This window comes from Calonectris borealis, chromosome 16 (genome assembly GCF_964195595.1).
Source record: "Calonectris borealis chromosome 16, bCalBor7.hap1.2, whole genome shotgun sequence".
In the NCBI taxonomy this organism is placed as follows: Eukaryota; Metazoa; Chordata; class Aves; order Procellariiformes; family Procellariidae; genus Calonectris; species Calonectris borealis.
Window position 1 is genome coordinate 21649527 of NC_134327.1, and position 20104 is coordinate 21669630.

The following is a 20104-nucleotide window of genomic DNA, read 5'->3' on the forward strand; positions in this document are numbered from 1 at the left end:
TCATTGTGATAAAGTTCATTTATTGTTAAAAACCTCCAAGCCCCTATGTCTGCCCTAGCTGCTGCCATGACAGCTTGAAGCTATCGCACAGAGCACAGCTCAAGTCTGGTCAGTGGCACACTTGCAAGACTCGTCAGCTGCAAGAAAAATGTCCCATTGCTGCCATCTCTCTCTCCGTTTTCTTGTCTACAACGCTCACAAATTTGTTTCCTCGTAAATAAAACCTGAGAGGTTTCTGTGCCCACTCTCCCCTGTTGCCAACACCAATCCTCGTTGTGACTACCACGTCCTGCTCCCCTGGTAGGTCGTGTCCAGGTACCATCCAGATGGCTGCATCTTGAGTCAGGTCCCTTTGGTCAAAAGCCTTATCAATCCCAAATGCTTGGCAGAGCTTGGAGGGCCCGTTACACAACTGCCAGTCCTTCAGCAGCTTTGTGGGTCCTTTCCTTGAAGCACTGCGCAGCTCTCTCATCGCATCTAAACCCCGAAGAGGTTCCAAAGAGCGAAGTAATACTGCAGCCCCGTCCCCTGTGCAGAACAAGAACCACGTGTTAGTACAGGGTTGTTCACCAAGAACATCTCAGCTTTCCGCCCCACCGCCAGCAGGAGCACTTCAGCTCCCAGCCTGACGGAGCAGGGAATTGCCTGCAGCGCCCAACCACAGGGTCTGTCCTCTCGGGCCGCTTCGCTGCAAGTGCCAGGCTCTGGAGTCGGCCGCTAACCCGTGGTCATTGCACTCCCTTCCCTCTTCTGAATGTCCAGTGTCCCATAGCTCTGTGTCCTTTATTCATCAGTGCTGACTTGCTCTTCCCCAACCCCACTTCTTGATGTTACTAAGTCTAGCTGCTGCTCCAAGGCTTGCCAGAGGGCAAGAGGTTTTTCTTATGTCAGCACAATGTTCAGGAATAAATCCACATATGGTTCAGTTTTGGCACAGTTATCCAAAGCTGCTCCCAAACCCAGTGGATTTATAATAAACCCTGATTACAAGAACTCCAGCTAACAAAGGAGAGGAGGAATGAGTCCGGATGCCGCCAGCAGAAGGAGGCAGCTTGCAGAGTCGGGCTGGACAAAGAGAAACCTGGGAAGGAGCTGAGGGTCTGGGAGCGGCTGCTGCTGCTGGGGGAGCCCTGGCTGCAAACACCCACTTGGAGGTGTAACAGCAGGTGGGATGACCGTGGCTTTGGGTAACGGCACAGCTACAAGGGAGAGCGATCCAACCCTCGTGCCAGGGAAGCTCTCGCAAGACTGGGACCCGGGGCAGGAAGGGGCTGCACAGCCCGGGGAGCATCACTCCAGCAGAGACCTTTCTATGACGAGAAGTGAAGAAAACTGACAGATTCTCTTCTCAAATGTGATTTGCCACCCTGTCAGGAGCCTTAGGAAAGTCCAGCTCCCCAAGCTGTGTCATCAGCTGCCCTCCCTGATTTTGGTGACAGTGAAGCAAAGGTGCAGCTCTGAGCACAGACAGTCCCCTGTGATGAGGATCTTCAGCCTAAGTGGGACATGAACAGTTCCTCGGTATTTTCCACTGGACAGCAAGGAAGGTCTTCTCATGACCTTGAGTGGGCGAGGAGAGAGCCTGGTAAAGCGGTCTGTGTGCTGCCCCACACAGCACCCCTTGTGCTGGGGCCGCCCACGGCATTCCTCCCCGCCAGCATCTTCGAGCTCGGTGATGCCGCTCCGCAAGAATCCCCTCTCCCTCTCCAGCCTCAAACATCTGGAGCCACGCTCCCGCCTGGCAAAGGCTTTTTTTGTAGGCACTGACAGATCTCTAAGGACCTGCGATTTCCAAAAATAGAATCCCTCTCATATTCTGTACAAATCCCACACTAAATTACCCTCCTGGGCTCCCAACTGAGCCTATCAACTGAGGGCCTGATTTCTGGCTTTTGTGAGGTGTGCCTCTTGCCCTGGACCTGCTCAGAGCCCCCGCTGCCCTGAGCACAGCTCAGTGAAGTCAACAGACTTGTTTCCAACAGCTGTCAGCAATCTGTTCCCAGGCCCTCCCTTCTCTGAGGAAGGGGATTGATGTTAATCTGGCAGCCAAAAGCTGCTTCCCTGTACTACAGTGATTTAGAGCTCAAAGGTCAGTTTAGATTTTTAAGAACATGCTCCATGTCCTAATTCTGCTTTTCATCCATGCACAAAGAAACATCCTTCGCATCAGGATGCTGCCTCACTCGCCAGGAACAACTGTGGGATTCTGAGCAATCACCAATTACAGACTTGCCTTCCTCCGTGACAAATGCAAGTGGAAGCCGTGGTTACACTTGAACTGAACCAAGTCCTGGGGAGTTCATGTGAAGAGAGAGACGCACTCAGAGAAACTGCAGGTGCTCCCAGAGCATCGGCAGAGCCGCGGCAGGGGGTACCTGGCATTTCTGTCTCCGGCTGCTCTTTCTGCATTTCTACGAGGAAGTTTTCACACTCACTCTAGCCGTATGCAACACGGACCCCACTCCCTGCTCCGAGCCAGCGGCCCCTGAAGGTGAGCGCAACACCACAAGAGCTTTGGGAAGAGGTGGAGACAGCAGGCAGGGTAAGAGTGCAGGGATGCCGTGATGAGCTACTGCCTTCTCTGCCCCCAACTGTCCCTGCACCCCTGGGCTGATGTTCGGGTCCTCCTGAGCATGCTTGCACATCAGAAGTTTTATTTTAACTACCAAAGAGTAGCTGAATCCTTCTGGCTCATCTCCTGCTTGCCAGAGTGCTTTGGCTTGCCCTCCTCCCTCTCCGCAGCCTGCAGCAGTTCGCTCTCGGGGGTTATCTGTATTCAGCATCTGCCTAACATGGATACGGCCGCTGACACGGCACCAGCAGCAGTGCCAGTCCAGAGATGCTGAATATCTACCTCCCATGCCCAGGAGTCACTCCATATAACAAGCAGCATTCAAAGCTAAAAGCTGGGATCTAACAACGACGCAGGGGCCAATTCTCTCCCTGAGCAGCTAGAAATCATGAAACGATGGGGAAGTCCCGCACCCCCACTGCGCAGCTTGCTGCTCCTTCCCTGGAATGACTCCAGCTCTCATTCTTGGAAACAGCTTTTGGCCGCTAGAGAGAAGAAGATTTTCTCTCTCCACCCTCCTGACTCACTGCTCCCGAAACGCTTCCTTCAAAGTCCTAGTCTAGGATCCGAAAGTTAGAGGGAAGTCCACACAGTGTGACCCTGGGCCTGGGCAGAGCATCACTGGGTTCTCGATTTTACAAGCTATTCTTTCAGATCTGGCAGCAAAATCCACCCCTCTGCAAATTCCAGAGAAATAAATCACAGCAAAGTCAAAGAGAAGCTTGATTGGCATTTACCTTCTTCCTGAAGTGAGGGAAGCCCAACATCCCTCTTAACCCTAGGGAAAGCTCTTTGTACTAAGATTATTTTGCTGCTCAGGATATACTGTAGGATTCATGCACACTGAAAGACATTGGTTATATTTTTTCTATAAACTCTTCTTCCTCCATCATCTACAATTTCTCCAAAAAAACAATGTAGTGATGCCCACCATGGCTTCAGGCAGTACCAGTATTTGAGCCAGTGATTTTACTCTTACAGTAAAATCCCACACGATGCAGCTTTATCTCAGTGATGTGCACAAAGATTTCCCCTTCCTCAGTGACAAAAAATATTTGAGCCCACCCTTCCAACTCATTATGGTTTTATGAACACAAAGATACAGTCAAGTGAACTTGACTGAACACACTAACAGCCACAACTTCTGGCCCCAGCAAAGTGACAAAACAACGGGCTGCAGCTGAAGTGCTTCTGGCCAGTGCTGGCCGCAACTGGCTGGGCTGGGGACATACTGCTGAGGACACTACGGTGGTGGTGGCTCTCAAGGTAACGTCTATGCTTTTGTAGCTGCTCTACCAAGCACTTCTGCAAGCACAGCTCTGCTGGTGATGCATCTTTCCCTATCCCCGAGTGATAGCGCTGAGCCTGAAGTTTAGCATAAATCAAATACAGAAAGCAGAAGAGAAGGTTTATTCCACCTGATACTAAAACAGACAATGCTACAAGGTTACATGTCAAAACAAGAGAGCTCTAAAGAGCCAGAGTCTCATAAGCCAAACACCCCGTTCTTGACAAGCTAAGCAGAAGGGAGCAAGTAGGAGCAGCATATAAAGCTTTGCACATCTTGGATAGGCCTCAGATCCTGAGCTGATTAAGGTCCAAGAAGACCCCAGCACGATTCAAGTCCGTGTTAAAGTACTTTTTGAAACAAAGTCTGCTGCAACAGTCCAATTCATGCTGCTTGTCTGGTCCCAACAGTGTGTGCGTCTGGGACAGCCCTGTGCAGCGTCCGTGCCAAGAAGGTAGCAAAACACCAGCAACACAGGGACAGCGCAGCACTCTGATCTCTCTCCAGTAAAAGGACGGCTGCTTTCGTTAAGCTAGCGGCTCCAAATCGGCTCTACGGTCACTCGGTTCAAAAGTCTGAGAAGCAGCAGGACAGCAGTCGCTGCCAGTACTTAAGAGGATATACTGGTTTTCTGAACTGCTTGTCTTCCTCCCACAAGGATCCTGTAATTTAAGCAGCACAAGACTACACTACAAAACTAGATAGTTTAATCCAAGCCAGCTAAGAATTCATTTGTGATTATTAGTTTGTGCTAACTTTAATAAATGACCTAAAATGACACTAGATCTCGGTTAAATCTATGTGCTTGTTCCGGTAGTCTCCAGAAATTTATGCTTTGTTAAAAATCAGTGTATGATTACGTGAGTATTTTGATGCAAACCACCCGATGGCCAAACAGAAACATCCTTCAAGAGTCATTTGGAAAATCTCTAGAACCGACTTCTCCTGAAATCAACCTCCGGTCTTCCCCCGATCCTCATGTCATTCAGTATGAACTTTGCTAACATGCATCCAGGTCAAAATTGAAACGGCTTAAGACAGGGTCAGTTTGTGTGTGTTTGAAGACACCAGGGAACCCCCAAAAACCTTTCCCCTTCTCCACTGCTCCAATTTGCTGCAGCAATGCCATACAATATTCCCAGATGTAAACCCCAACTACTCATATAAAACAAGTTGCTCTGCTGTCCTGAAATTTGAGTGCATGTCTAGACTTGTTCCGCTCCTCCCCTCCATCTACAGAAAGATAGAACAGAACTGGACGAGACTCAGGGACAGGCAACCAGGATGATCAAAGTTATGGACTAGCTTTGGAGCAAAAGCCTAAGGAAGGAATACCTAAGCAGACTAGAAACCTTCAGCTTGGAAGACAGCTGAGGAGGGGATAGGAAAGATTCTGGCAGATCACAGGAGGCAGAAGGCGATGTATGGGAATAGATGCAATCACCCCACGTTCTCCACTGTTTAACTCCTGGTGCTCTGCAGCTTTGCACTGCCAAAATCCAAGAAAGAGTGATGCAGCTCTGCGACACCACTGGAGATGTGCCCTTTGAAAAGGAAAAGCATTTTGTGTTCTCTCAGCCATTTGTGTTCAGTCTTTCCAAGTGACACCTTCAGAAATATGTTCAGTCTCCTGGTCGGTCACTCAGGTTTTTGCAGCATTCTCAGGGAGACCCTGAAGTACTTGGATATTTTGCATCAAATTCCCTGCACAAAGATGATGAAACTGATTACATCAGAAGTTCATGCTATAAGCAGAGCGTGGTCTGTGCCACTAAGAGGGACCAAGCTATGCCGCAACAGGCATTTTTTTTTTTTTGCCAGTGTTTCCTTGTGTTTTATGCACAGCCACAGCCAGATTCAAAACAAATTTTCCAAGCACTGTCCCATACCCAGAAAATGAAATGCTTTTGCCTTCTACCCAGGTGCACAAATGCCACCATGAAAGACGACTTCCTCAATCCTTCCCTGAGACTAAACAACAGGACAGGCTTCTTCTCCATCTATGTTAAGATGGGAAAAGCATCTCAGGTATGATTCGGCCTCAAATTCTTTCTTTCAACACACCTGCACATGGGCAAGCATACTGAAGGAGTAAATCCTACTTACGCAGATGCATCTGTGACACACAACGTGCACAGCCATGCTATTTCCTTCGGTGTGTTCCTGACAAAGCTGGGAGTGACAGCTGTGCTTGGTGTCGGCATAGCTGCATGTATGACAGGCTAATGGAGAATAAGTTTGTAACAAAAAAATCCAACTAAATCCATCACAACAGTGAGCTCTTCAACTGATTTTCTACAAAACTAAACACAGGTATGTAAGGGAAAATTTCCCAAAGTGTAAATTTCAAAGAAATCTTTCTAGAATTCAAAGGCTAAGCATCTTTTTTTTAATAAAAATTATTCTTCCTAATATTTCAAACACTAAGAATCCCATGCTGAATAAAGAACCATTCTGCTTTCATTATCTGAACAGATTTGGCAGAGACAACGTAATGAAATTCACATGTGTTCATCCACCAGACTCCAGACCTCCATTTAGGAAGACGAGCTCTTCCCCCACAGTATAACCTGGCGCTGTTTTTCTGCTTGGCGCCTGTCCAAAGGCTAAAACCTGAGGATTAATGGTCACTGTTACAACATTTGCTTTCCACTTATGAACACACAAGCGGTGTTTTTTTTTTTTTTGAGCTGTATCTTTGAAATGGTGAAAAAGAAATTATTTTTGAGATTTTTTTCCTAACAAAATGAGTATTTATCTAAGAAATACCTGCTGCCATTTCAAGGTGTCTAGTTAACCAATAGCTTTACTGCAAGGCAGACAGTGTCATTCTTACAGGAAAGAAAAAAACAACAAGTTTTAGAACTAACACTCGCACGTTAAGAGGAGCTTTGGAAGGAGAGTCTCAGTAAATTCCAGAATAATTTGATTAGAGGTTGATTATATTGTCTTGAGAATAATAAAAGAAGATTGAAGATTCTGTAATAGTCTGGGTATTTTGACTTGGTTTTTTTTTTTGTTTTAAGATAGAGCAAAGCAGCTAAAATGCTCCTATGCTGACTCCTTGCTTAAGCTTAGGACATCTCAGACCTTTGTTTTCCCCAACATTTATAGCTTCTGAAGCTAAAGATAGGAGACAGAAGAGTGTCTTGTCATGACAACAGACACCAAGATTTAGGCTGTCATTAGACTGCAAATTTACTTCTACATCCCCACTTTTGAGGAACAAAGTTCACTGAATCACATGAATAAGGCAGCAGCCCAGGACATCAAAACTGAAAGCTCCATCCTGTCGAGATTCCCCTCCAGTCCTTAGTCTCCTTTTCTGTGCCTGAACAGCTCATACAGCTCACAGCTGGGACCAAAACCCCACCGGGCTGGTCACTGTGCAGCTGGAGATGGGCCCCGCCTGTAACGTTGAAAGTTAATACGCTGTCTGTCCACAGTTACTGTTCACAATGGCAAAACCCAGGTCCCAGAGAAAGATTGTGACAGCAGGTCATTGACTTCACAGAGCCCACAGGGAGCTCACAAGTGACTGCAACTCGGGAAGCGTAGCTTGAAATATCAGCCCCACACTATAGGCGTTAAAACTCAGCCTCAGCTTACCTTGGCTGGAAACATTCACGCAGAAATAAATCCCGTAGATCTGATACACGTACAGAGTTCCGGGTTTCATGAACATTGCCGCGTTTCGTTGAGTTTGCTTCCCACCTTTCGAGTGGGAAGCTTCATCTTCCCCACCCAGATAAGCTTCTGTTTCAACAATCCTCCCCCAGAGTTCTCTGCCATCAGGAAGTTTGCGAACTAAAATCTGAAAGAGAGGTTAGAGTGCATCAGTTAGCAATCCTCTGTACAAAATAACCAGAGCGCGAGAGCTGTGGAAACAAAGAAGTTGGAAAAAAGAACCTGATGGTACTACATACTCTCCTCTCCACCTAGCAGTCCAGTCTGTAAGCTAACGTGAACTTTTTCAGCTTCTACTGTCCAGGCCACAGCCCAGTACAAGAAGTTCCTACCTGTCATTCGCCCCACAAAATGCCTGGAGTGTCTAGATGTGGCAGTATCATAAAGAACCAATTTATGATCCTGTATACAATAAAGCCCACAGAGTTGCTTTTGTGGTCATTTTCTGTACTCTCCACCCCAATCCACCATGTTTAAAGCAAAAAAGCGCCACCTTGAAGCATGACGAATGTATATTCTTCAGATCAGAAGAAATATGACAGTGGCACAATTAACTAACTACTATGATTAGACAGTCTCTCTCCATAGAGATGTTTCAAACAAGTCCTAGTCCCTAACCATAGGGATAATCATTACCAGAGCGCGTATCAATGCTATTTCTGTGTTTTCTGCACCACAGAGGGGGCAGTGCAGGAGGGCTAGGAATTGGCTTCAGGCAAACAACAACAGATCTTTGTTATTACAGTGTGTTCCTTGCTGCTGGTACCTCCTTAAATAAAACAAAGCAGATGCGGGGGAAAAAAACCATGACAGTGAAAAGATTATCTTTAAAAATAAAACAATCATTAAACTTCATACAAAGTTTTTTGTGGTTTGACCTGATTTCTAAACTTCCTATTTTACTGAATGTGTGTTTAAGAAATACTGCAGTATAGCCTCATTTAGGCACGAGCTATCAGTTTAATTACACTATATTCAGCGCTTCCATATTTGAAAACCAGCCATTCAAAAATGACCTTCAAGAAACAAAGCTTAATTCCTAACAGATGTTTGTGCTGGATTGCTAATGCAGTTATTGACCTGATCCAGTATGGATGCTCCAGAAGTCAGCTTCAGATGTTGCCACTCCGGTATGACGAAGGTTTCCCTACAGCACTTCTCAAATTGTTGAAAACAATCAGTTTATTATTTTTATGAAAAATGCAGTGACTTCAGAAAAGCACTGGTGTTTAGCAACTGCCTGTAAACACCCCAAAAGCACACCCATGTGGCCACATTTCTTGTTCAGTATGATGAAATGCAATGGTTAGGTTATGATTTTAAAAGCATGCAGGCAATTCCATGACTCTTCAGACACACCAAATATTCACAGTTAAACAGTTTAAAGACGGTGATCATTCACAATACCTCACAGTAAACTATTTTATAGAGATTTTTATTTTTCATTGAGGATGTATCTCGGTGTTATGACAGTTCATTTTACGAGGCCATTTATTGCATGTATGTTCTGGGGTATATTTTTGGTTCTAAGAACTCAAGTATCACGTTTAAGGTAAGCAATATTAATATACTACGCACCTCCAAAATTTGGTAGAATGAAGATAACGAATGAAACACTAAATTATCATTATAGTTATAACTAAGAAAATGAGACAATAGACTGGGTCATGGGAGACTAGGGGTTATACTTAAAAGGAAATCTAAAATTAACGTGGAAATCGCCTGGCTTGCAATTCTAGGCCTAAATAGGAAAGCTATAGAATTAGGACTAAAATTTCATCTGCCCGGGGTAACTGAATGCATAAGGATGTTGGAGTCATTAAGATAAAAAAAACGCATCAATACTGGGAGACTTCAGGTAGCCTCATACAGGCCAAGTAAATATCACAGTAGGACAGGACACAGGCTATGGTTTTTTAGACACCATCAAATGCTTTGCAGAGTGAGTAATCAGGGATCTTGCAAGAAAAGACTAAACTCTCAAACTGATCCAGAACAAAATGCAAAGTCTTTTCCAAAGACTTATCCCTGAAAAACAGTTTTGTATCATGACTATGAAGTATAAAGTTCAGTGTCCTTCCACAAGCATTAAGGTCCAAAAATAAACTATCAGAGTTCTGCTTACCAGCAAAAAGGGGAAACTACATAAAGTGAGGAAGACTGTTAGGAAGAACTTAAAAGAGGCAGCCAAAGGTTAAAGCTGGAAAGGCAAGCCTCTAGCAGGATGTCTATAAAGATAGCAAACACACATGACATATCAGAGAGAGGTTAAGACAGACCAAAAAAACCCCAGCAGGGTTAAAAAGCAAAGCAAAGGCGTCAATTACAAGCAAGACAATATCCTTAGAAAATAAAAAAAAAGCTAGACACAGCAAGGCAGGCCAAAGCCAACAGTTTGTGGAACAAATTCCTGAAGTTATCTAAACCAATGAGAAGCCAGAGTCTGTTCACCCTACAGACAATAAAGGTATAAAAAAGACTCAGAGAAGATAAGACCATAGCAGTGAAACTAAAAACACATTTTGCAATGACACTTAGGAGGTCCCAGACTGGAACTTTTTATAGGTAAAACACTGGAGGAACTCCCTCCCATGGAAAGAGCAGGAGGGTTTTCTGAAGGACTCTCTAAGCAGAAGAGACACGTTTAATCTCCCCCATTCTGATTTCCAAAGGCTTTTAACAAGGTCCAAAGATTCCTCTCCAATGGGATAAGGGAGAAGGGTCCTTTCCTGAATAGTAATGGCTTGAAAACTCAGAAACAAAAGATAGGAATATCAGTTTTCAGAGTGAAGAGAGTTTAAGTGGGCCTGTGGAGCCCTAAATGTCTCCACACTAGGGCCTGTGCTGCCTTGCATATTTGTTTTAATAACCTCAGAAAGGTGATCATTAGAGCGCTCACCATGTGTACTGACAGTATCGAGTCATTCAGATCAGAAAAAATAAAAGCAGGTAGTATGAGACACAACTTTCAAAGCATACAGGGCAGCATAAAAGAAAGTACCAAGCAGTCTGCTGAACTTGCAGATGAGAATGAAATATTCAAGTACTCTATGACAGTGGATGCTTGTCAAGAAAGGCCAAGGGGCTGCCATGCTATTAGCATCACAAGTAAAATGGAGGCAGAGAAGGAGATGTTGCTGACTGCAGAGCATTACTTTCCACTGGGCTAAGCAAGAGCCAAAACCAAATAAAGGAATACCTGAAAGGAAAATAATGAGCCTGAAACAACCTTCAAACCACAAACAGCAAAGTACATTTCAGTAAACCAGAAAAAAGGGAGAAAAACTCCACAAAAAAACTAATTCTGAAATGTGACAGTAAACTAAACCTGCAAAATTACTCCTCTGACTTCATCCAAAATAGATTTGGCTACTCGTCTTTAAATTCCACTGAACTTAACAAGAGAAGGAATGAGAGCTGTATTCCTAAAATAGCAAAGCCCTGGAGTCAAATGGCAAAAAAAGAATTTCATCCTTTTAAACTAAGTTATTACCTAGCACATGCTCCAGTACAGTAATCTCAGTGTTCATGTCTTACCTGTCCCAGAAAGGACTTGGCCAGACTAACACAGGGCTGGTTGAAAAAATCTGCTTCTAGCTGGGAAGAATTTTTTTTCTCTATCACAAAATATTTGCTGCTTTTTGGAGAAGACTCCCCATCAGGTGTAGCATTCAGGTTCTCCAAGACATCAAAAGGAGGGAAGCTGGAGTTGCTTTGGAGAGCACTTAATTGAGCCAACAGCTTTCTTTTTCCTGGCATAGTTCTAGAAAATTCATATAAACAGAATTAGGAATATAAAGCTTATTTATAAGTAACTAATTTCCACAAACCCTTATTTTTACACATCTCTCCACAGCAATGAATCTGAAAGCTGTAACTAATTGGACAACCTAGGCAAACTACAGAAGCAGGTGACAGATTTAGTTGTGTCTACATCAGGCTAGGCAAATAGTGGGCTCTACTTTATTTATTTATTTTCTATTTTTCAAATAGAAAACTGCAGTTTGAGTATTCATCTTCTAACGATTGCAGATAAAAGCAACTCTGCTGCACTTAGCAGTAAAAATAAGTTTGCTAACTGTTAGGTTAGGAAATTCAGAAATTCAAAACAAAGATGAACCAGTACAATATACTTTTTACCTAGAACTAACTAATCCGTTAAGCAGACATAAAAAAAATAGGAAACAACCACCTCAAAAATTGTGCTGACTCAAAGTCGACAGAAGTCACGTATCAATCATTTTAAACAGTAATGTAACCGGATCAGAATCTAAAACTCCACAGGACACGGAACATTTGAGTTGGGACATGCCCTTTTTACAGTCACAGTGACAAACTTGTTTATCATGCTGTAGAAATGTTTGTGTTAGAACCTCCACAAAATAAGCTTTAAATTCAACCTACCAGAAAGATGAAGAGCAGTCCGTTCCAGTCAACAGTATGTATTTGAGGCAACTGCGTAACCTGAGATTGTTCTTCTAGGTTTGTCATCAATTTACTATGCGAGCTTCAAAAAGTTAATGTTTTTTTTTCTGTGCCGCAGTCCTTATACCTGTCGAACAGGAACAAACTTACTTATTCACTGTATAAAGCACTTTGAAATAGGCGAAAAGATTTTGGAGCTGGAGATCATGATACCAACAGTGCATCATTAGCTCAAACTCAAGAACAATTTGCAGTTTTCTATTGGTGCAGCTGGGGCATTGCTGGAGATGTTCTTTAGCATTTTTAAAACAAAAGGCTACGAAAACCGTGAGGAATGCACTTTTCCTATACTGAATACACAAAAAGCTGAAACCAAACTTTTTAAATTCCCCCACTGGCATTAAATTTGGAAAGTGTCGGCCTCAAAAAAGGACTCTTACAAGAGAATGCAAAGACACCAAGTTTTAGAAGGTGCCTCATCAGTTTTGAAATTCAAGCACGTGTAGATATAAGGGAAAAAAGCAAAGGTTCAACATCATACATAGTTAGAAATGCAGAAAGAATCCTACATACAGCTGAGCCTGTAAGGGAAGTATATACATAATTAAGTAGCTGTTGCCACTCATTTTTTCACCAGATCATCAGCTTTTAAAAATGACTACAAAAACCTTCACCACCAAAACCAATCTTTATGTTGCTCTGATGTTTCTCACAAAGAAAGATCCACCAGCAATAGTTTCCTTGAACTACACTGAAACAAATTCTGCATTGCTACACTCCAGATCACCAGTGCCAATTCCCCCCCAGTGTTACACTTCACTTCAGAAGAATCCAGACACAAACATATAAAAATAGGCAGAAAAAAAAAAAAAGAAAAAAAAAAATCACATTGGCATGGCTGGTAGGGAGGTGGGATGGTTTTTTTTGTTTCCCTAAACATCTAATTCTTTATTGCAATAATTCAGTGATGCCATAGAATGGCCAGCTCCACGCCAGGTATTCTGCTCTGAACTGCGGCTTTCACCTGGTGGGAATTCTTAAAAATTTTGTCAGAAGTCACCAGCTGCCTCAGACAAAATTGCCTGGTGGCCTTCGCAAATGAGAGTGCTGTCTAGGAGAAAGGGTGCGAATAGGAAAAAGGGGTTGCAGGAAGGAAGGGACAGAGGAGGAACGCTTCCCCCAATCAGACTGACCCTCTAAAAGACTCGGTCAAGGGAATGCTTCACACTGAAGACAGTACCTCCAGACTTCTCCGACAGTATTAACTGGAACTTCCAGTTCATCAGCCATACACAAAGACATGCTGAAAACATGGCCAATTTGAGTGGAGCATTAACTCGTTTGGTAATTTGTGCTCTTATGGAATGCGACATCAGAAACAGGATCCGAGTTGCCTGGCACCTATTGCCTTTCCAATTAAGTAATTCTTAAAAGCTGCAAGTGCTCTCATGTAAATGTTATACCAGCAGCCTTAGGGCACTTGTAATTTCATTGCTATGGGCTGATCCTAGACAGATCTCAGCACTTTCTACGCTCATTAGAAATAGCAGTAGGATACTGCCTGATAGTCATGAGAAATGCATCACATAGAAAAACGTGACTGCTTTAAAAGCAAAAACGCAGAATGAGGGGACTGCAACACCATCTCAGAAATCCAGAAAAACCCCAATCTACCTTTCGTCTCCCTGCTTGTCCATACCAAGATACGAAACATAAAACTCTATGCCTCAAAGCCTATCTACACTTTCTGTAAAGGATGCTGCTTGTATATACAAATCCCTTCTTGCCTATGAAAAGCACACTGCAGAAGACAGTACATATCAAGTACCCAAGCCCTACGTATTGGGGCAGTAAGAGACACCATTCTTCCCATGTAAGTCTACAGGCAAATTCTGCAACTCTTCATTTCTATCCAGATTTTCTTGCTTGTATAGTAAACAAATTCTACTTCTGTGCCTGCCTCAAATAAGAATCAGCTGTGGGTTTAATCGCTTTTTACTAATCCTGTTGTAACCAAACTAGCTACAAGTTGTTAAGCTTATGTGTGTACACATGCACAAAAAAAGTATGGAAGTCAGAAAAGAAAGATCAAGAGTTGCGTAAGTCTGCACAAGTGCCTAAAGTGTTCAGGGCTGCTGGGCTAGTCTCAGGCAAATGTTTAGGGACCCTGCAAGCCAGAATCAGAAAGACACTGAAAATCTGTGTAAAATACAGCTCAGCAGCAGATAACACCCTGTAGTCAAGGCACAACTGAGTCTACACAGGTTTCTTTAATCCTTCTAATAAGACCGCATTTCCAGGTATTTCCTCGTGTATTTAATGAGCTTTCACTAAAAGGAGGTAAAAAAAAAATCCCACCAGTAATTTGCATGTACTTTTGACTTACAGGTCCAGATACCTGCAGCTGTAAAGTTTTCCTCACGCACGTATATCTTTCTGATAGCACAATGAAGCAGCGTATATAAGAACACATTGCCACTTCTGGAGAGTCAATTCCTCATACAAATTCCCAGTTGTACAGATTTTATGTGGGAATATATGAACTGTCAGTACTGGGTCAGACCAAAGGACATGTCTCCCTGTATCCCGCTCTCCAGCACAGGTCAAAAGCAGGAGCCTAGGGAAGAACAGAACAAGCACACAGCGCATCTCCACACATTCTCCATGTCTCTAGACCGGAACCTTCTGAACCAGGCACCGTTTCTGTGTACTTAGTAACTGTGAGCTTATGCAGTCTTCCCTGAGCCTGTATAAAACTATCCAAACTGAGACTTTACTGATGAAGAAAGCTTCACAGAACTAGTCATTACGGCTCCAAAAACACACTCATTTTGTGTGTGAAATTAGGACTGCTCCTAATGACCCACATGAACCAGTTTACATTTGCAATTCATCACCATCAGCCCTCTTCTTTACCACCTCAAATAATGTAAAGCCAGCTGGAAACACTGTTTTTCCAGGTCATTTACAAAACATTCCTGCAGCACTCCAATGATGACCTCCAGCCACCACGAGGGCTGCCCATTTACTCACATCCTCTTTCCTATCTTTGCACCAACTGTTTATGACGGGAACTCCCTTATTATGTCAGGGGCTGCTCAGGTGAGGGCTCCTGTTTAAAAGTTTCCTGAAATCTGAGTACAGACTGTAAGCCAGACTTCTCAACATGCTTATTTAGGCCTTCAGAGAACTCCAACATTTTTTTAAGGCATGACTTTCCATTACAAAAGCCACATTGGCTCTTCCCCACTACATAATATTTATGCAGGTGTCTAGTAATTCTACCTTGTTGTATTTTCTACTAATTCAGTTGGTAGTGGTCAAACTTCCTGGTCCGCAGCCCACAGATTTCCCCTAGAACCCTCTTTAAAAAGTAGTGACACATTTGCTGCTCTCCAGTCCACAGGTATTAGCTTTCAGTGAGAAGGGAGAGACCATCGTTAGCAGCACTGTCCCTGGGGGCTTCATCTGGTTCCGCAACTTCTTCCTGCCTGTTGCCTATTTGTTCCATAAGCTCTTACACAGACCCTTCATTTTAAGCCAGATCCTTCAACGAGTTCTCAGCAAGAAGGATTTCCATCCACCTTTCCTGTCTAGTCTAACCTATTGGTAACCAGAAGCAAGTTAATAATGTATAGCTTCCTGGAGAACAGTGTGAGAAGCAGGCAAAAAAAACCTTCTTGAAAAAAGAGTGCAGGCAGAAGCTAATATAGTATATAGTATAACTATAAGTATTAAGTCAATCTCTCCACAGACAGACTTTGACACTATGTGCAATCCTACTAATACCTCAAAAATATGGCAAAATGAATGAGTTTATTCACCTTACTGAATGCTAGGAATGTCATTTCCTGCAAGATGTCATTTCCTGCAAAACATCCTTGCAATTCCAGTCCTTGCTCCTACTGCCTACTGGACATCTTGAGCTTACCGGAATGAAAACTTACTCAGCCTTCTGTAAAGAACAAGGAAGACAAAAATGAAGAAGAGTGATGAAAAGTAATGAGAAACCCAAAAAGCCTTCACAGCAAAATTATGCTCCGTTTTCGTTGACTCTCTTAAACCATTTTGTTTTGTTCTGTTCCCCCACCCGCCCAACATTCTAGCTGCTATTTTTAACTGAGTGCCAAACTTGCATATTAAATGAAAGCAAACAAGTTAAATATAATACTGACAATGGATGTTAGCTAGCTCAGCCTTCTGAGATTTTTGTTAACCAAGCCAGCATTTAGTTAAGCAAGGCAGCATTTAGAGAGGCCACAAACACTGATCAGGAAATGGACACAAGGATTCAAAATCATCTGCAGTTCAGGTTTTTTCTTTAGATCTACGTTATTTGTAGCAAATGTATGTTGGGTATATTGGGCTAATCATCCAAGTGCTATCAGTCTTTTTTTTTTTCCCACCTATATGACGTCAGTGAGAACACTCCTGATTTGTAAAGCACATTGAAAGAGCTATATAAGGCGATACAGAACTAGTTACTCTTAAGTCTTAGGTACCCACCTTATAAAACGGCCCCAGAAAATACATTCCTTCCTCAATCTTAATATTGCATGAGAAACAATTTAATTCAGGCATGGGGGTTTGACTCAACGACCAAAGATATTTCACCAAAGCCTTCATTAATGCACTGACAAAAAGGAAAACTTCTGACTCAAATGCTCAAACATCTGAACAATATCCACAAAGACAGTTCCACTTAAGAGTTCTTGTTGAAGTACCAGTAACTTAAAGACTAGGAAGAAAAGCATAAGCAGCAAAGACACAAAGATTTACCTGCAAAAGGATCCTGGGGTTGCTCCCTGCACGAGCATGGAAGAGGAGGGTTCTCACACCTCCTCCTGAGAAGTCAGCCCTAGGCTCAGAGAAAGGACCTGCTCAACAGCCAGTTTCACAAAGGGGGACCGTGTGAAGTCCTATGAGAAGTCTTTGACTTGAAGAGAAAGAGGCTATTTCCTCCAGATTTTGGTCCAAGCTACTCAAAGAAAGGCCTTAACATTCACACTTTGCACACAGAACCTGAGCTCTCCATCAAAACCATGTGGAGGGAATCACAGCCACACTTTGTAATCAGTCACGAGACAGGCACGGTAACAGCTAAGGTGCTGCTCAAGGCGATTAAATTGGGACTGATTCAATGCACATGCTAAGAGCCTCTTGAAGTAGAAGGTCCCTTTCTTCTGTTGTCAACCAGAGGAAAGGCTGGTCCTACACTTAGTGATTCAGGATTAATCTGTACGGTATATCCTTGCTACAGAGACACGATCTGCGTGTACTTTGCATTGCATTACCAGACACTGTTAAACAGTTATAGTAAGAAAACAGAACACTGGATCAAAGCTTTCATAGATGATGCTCTGCAGAGATACGAGTGTAAATGCAGGTGAAGAACACTAGAACAAAGTCTTCAGGCCCTATATAAACAAAGAAGGACCTGAGGAGAGAGGACAATTTCCCGCACAGCTTTGGATTACATGCTGTAAGTGACAATAGCTCGCTGATGGCAAGTGAGACAAACCACTTCTGATGATATAACAAGGAACAAAAGCAAAAGTCCCTTCTATAAAAAGATGCTTCCAGGAAACCAGCAAATCACTGCTGACTGTAGAGGCTGTGAAAATCTGAGTCAGACACAGATTTGAACCAGCAGAGCTCAAAGGCACTCCCGCTCATGCCACAGTAGCCTAGTTTCTAACATGGCAATCTTATTTAGAAAAGCCTCCCTTTTTCAAAACAGGTTTGCAGCACATGTCCATAGACTGGGTATTTCTCCTCCTTTTAGGGTCCAAACCATGCCACTTTTGTGACACATCTGTAGAGCAGCTGCTCTTCCAGCATTTAACTGTGAAACCACTCTTCTCCCAAAATCTCTACAGCATCTATTACCGATTCCATGATCTGTTTACTTAGTTAAGTACAAAAATGCCAGAGGACGCTCTCTGCAGAACAAAAGTGACATGGGAGCTAGGAAATCAGTGCAGCCTCATTCAAAGTGCATTTGTACTCCTTATTTAACCAGCTGATCACACGCTGCTTTCCCCCTGGTCTGAACTCTATTCTGAAAATGGGGATGTTACCCTTTCCTCAATGTTTATTACACCGTCTTTGCAATATCTTTGATCCACAACGTACATAAAATAGTTTTTACGGTACTAGAAAGGGTCATTTCCACACACAGGCCTGTTACACGGCAATAAACAGCACAGATACCCGTGAAGGCAGAGCAAGACCCCTCACAGCTTTTTCTACTAGAGGCACGGGAAGCATTTACCGCTGCTGAAATCTGTGCAAAAACGGTTAACGTATACCAACCGGAGTCTACACGTACATCATTTTCACACAGTACAGGAACTGGCATGCTCATGTATTTAAAGGGAGCCAGGCCTCGGAGCAGCAGCGCCGGGCCGGGGCTGCAGCGAGGAAAGGGAGCGGCCCCGGCACCGCCCGCCGCGCTCGGCAAGGCCGGCCAGGGCCCGGCCGGCCTTGCCGAGCGCGGCGGGCGGTGGCGGGGCCGCCGCCGGGCCCAGGCCTCGGAGCCCGCCGTTAGCAGCCGGAGCTCCCTCACCCCGCCCAGCCCGGGCCGGGCCCAGCGCCCGCCCCAAGGCAGCCCGGCCCGCCCCGGCCCCGCCGCACACGCACCTGCCGGGGCCTCACCGCGCCGCCGCCGGCCGCTTTCCCGCCTCGACCGGGCCGCGGCCTGTAACCGCCGCGGGGGGGCGCGGGCAGGCCCTGCCCGGAGGCCCGGCGGAAGCCGGGAGCTCTCCTGTGGGGCGTGCCCGGCGCGGCGTGAGGGGAGGCGGGCCCGGGGCCGGGGAAGTGCCGGTAGAGCTGCGCGGCGGCTGTTAGGAGGGACGATCGCTCTTTTACCCGACACCTCACTCTGTAGATGGCGGTGGTCCACGATCACATTGATTTACAGCCTTTTCTCAGCTCGCTTGATGGCTCATCGTAGCTCGTGTTTTCTGGACCGCAGATCCTCTGTGGGCCGTCTTTGAACTCTCCTGGTTTTCGGCATCCACGCTCACACTCCTTGCTGTTTCACATTAACTCAGAAATAATATTAATACTCAGAAAAATAAAGGCGTGAATATACATGCCAATGAATACGAATGGTCACAAGCTGGCTTTATAGAGAGCTGTGTTATTTATCCCCTCAGTTTGTCGAGTAACAAGTATCTGGCCTGCAGAAAAAATTCTTGGCTTCAGCTTTTAACCAGATGGAGAATATGGTCAAAATGGGGTCAAAATGCGATTTTCCTCACAACTTTCTGGAGACATGCGGTTAGGGCTGTTGATTCATAAACAAGTGTTTGCACAAAGGGTATGAGGGAAAGTCTGATGGATCGAAACGGATTTATTCCCATTTGTATAATAAAATTCTGATTCCAGGACAGCACCAGCTAGGAGCCAGCCACGCAGAGGAGACTTAGTGTCTACCCCATTCATAAATTTGCAAGGAAGAAGGATAAATTACTTTACTGACTAAAATTTTAGGTGACATCAACAGCTTTGGAGGTGCAGCCAGGTGTACGAGTGGCTAAGGGTGGCCTTACGGAGGCAGAAATGGGGACTAACAGTCCAGCAGTGAGCTCAAATGTGAGGAAGCCGGATAAAAAGCTTTGACATTCCTGTAAACCCTGAATTGAACCCAGAATTTCCAAATTTTACTGTTCCTGTTTAATAAGAAGATGTAAAAAAATCCTCGAACCAACCATGAATGGAGCAAATTCAGTTTTACACAATATTCATTCTTTTTGACCACGAAGAAACAGCTAATGTATTTTGGAACTCAAAGCAACACAAGGATGCACTGTAAAGCCCGTAAATCGTTGTGAAGCATGATAGCACTGCTACTGTAGTGGTGTGAAAAAGAAAGGGAAGGAAACATGCATACATCTTAAAGTTATTGATACTTTAATTGGAGATCTCTGTATGATTTTTTAGTCACTATGGACAAAGATAAGCTCACCAGAGTTAGGATTCCCTGGAGAGATATTACCTGCTGGCTGCATGAATGTGTTTAGCTCCAGTCTGAAATCAGCCATTTGTGTTATTAGCAAAGACAACAAGAGAAGTTTTTAAAAATCACTGAGTGAGTGTCTCCGAAAGAGCATCTTGGACTTCCTGAC

At 44.2% G+C, this 20104-nt stretch overlaps 1 protein-coding gene across 2 annotated transcripts; it reads right to left on the minus strand.

Annotated features, from left to right (window-relative positions):
• Positions 1 to 99: 99 nt before the first annotated feature.
• Positions 100 to 18691, minus strand: MPG (N-methylpurine DNA glycosylase). Of its 2 annotated transcripts, none has more exons than XM_075166014.1 (5): positions 18615 to 18691; positions 11952 to 12099; positions 11085 to 11310; positions 7470 to 7674; positions 100 to 528 (listed from the first exon to the last, which is right to left on the minus strand). In XM_075166014.1, exons 3-5 carry the CDS (start codon positions 11304 to 11306, stop codon positions 134 to 136), a joined length of 822 nt encoding a protein of 273 aa, XP_075022115.1. In that variant the 5' UTR covers positions 11307 to 11310; positions 11952 to 12099; positions 18615 to 18691; the 3' UTR covers positions 100 to 133. The 2 variants fall into 2 exon arrangements, with proteins under 2 accessions (XP_075022115.1, XP_075022116.1); XM_075166015.1 differs by lacking the exon at positions 18615 to 18691 and adding an exon at positions 15797 to 15922.
• Between the last annotated feature and the right edge of the window lie 1413 nt (positions 18692 to 20104).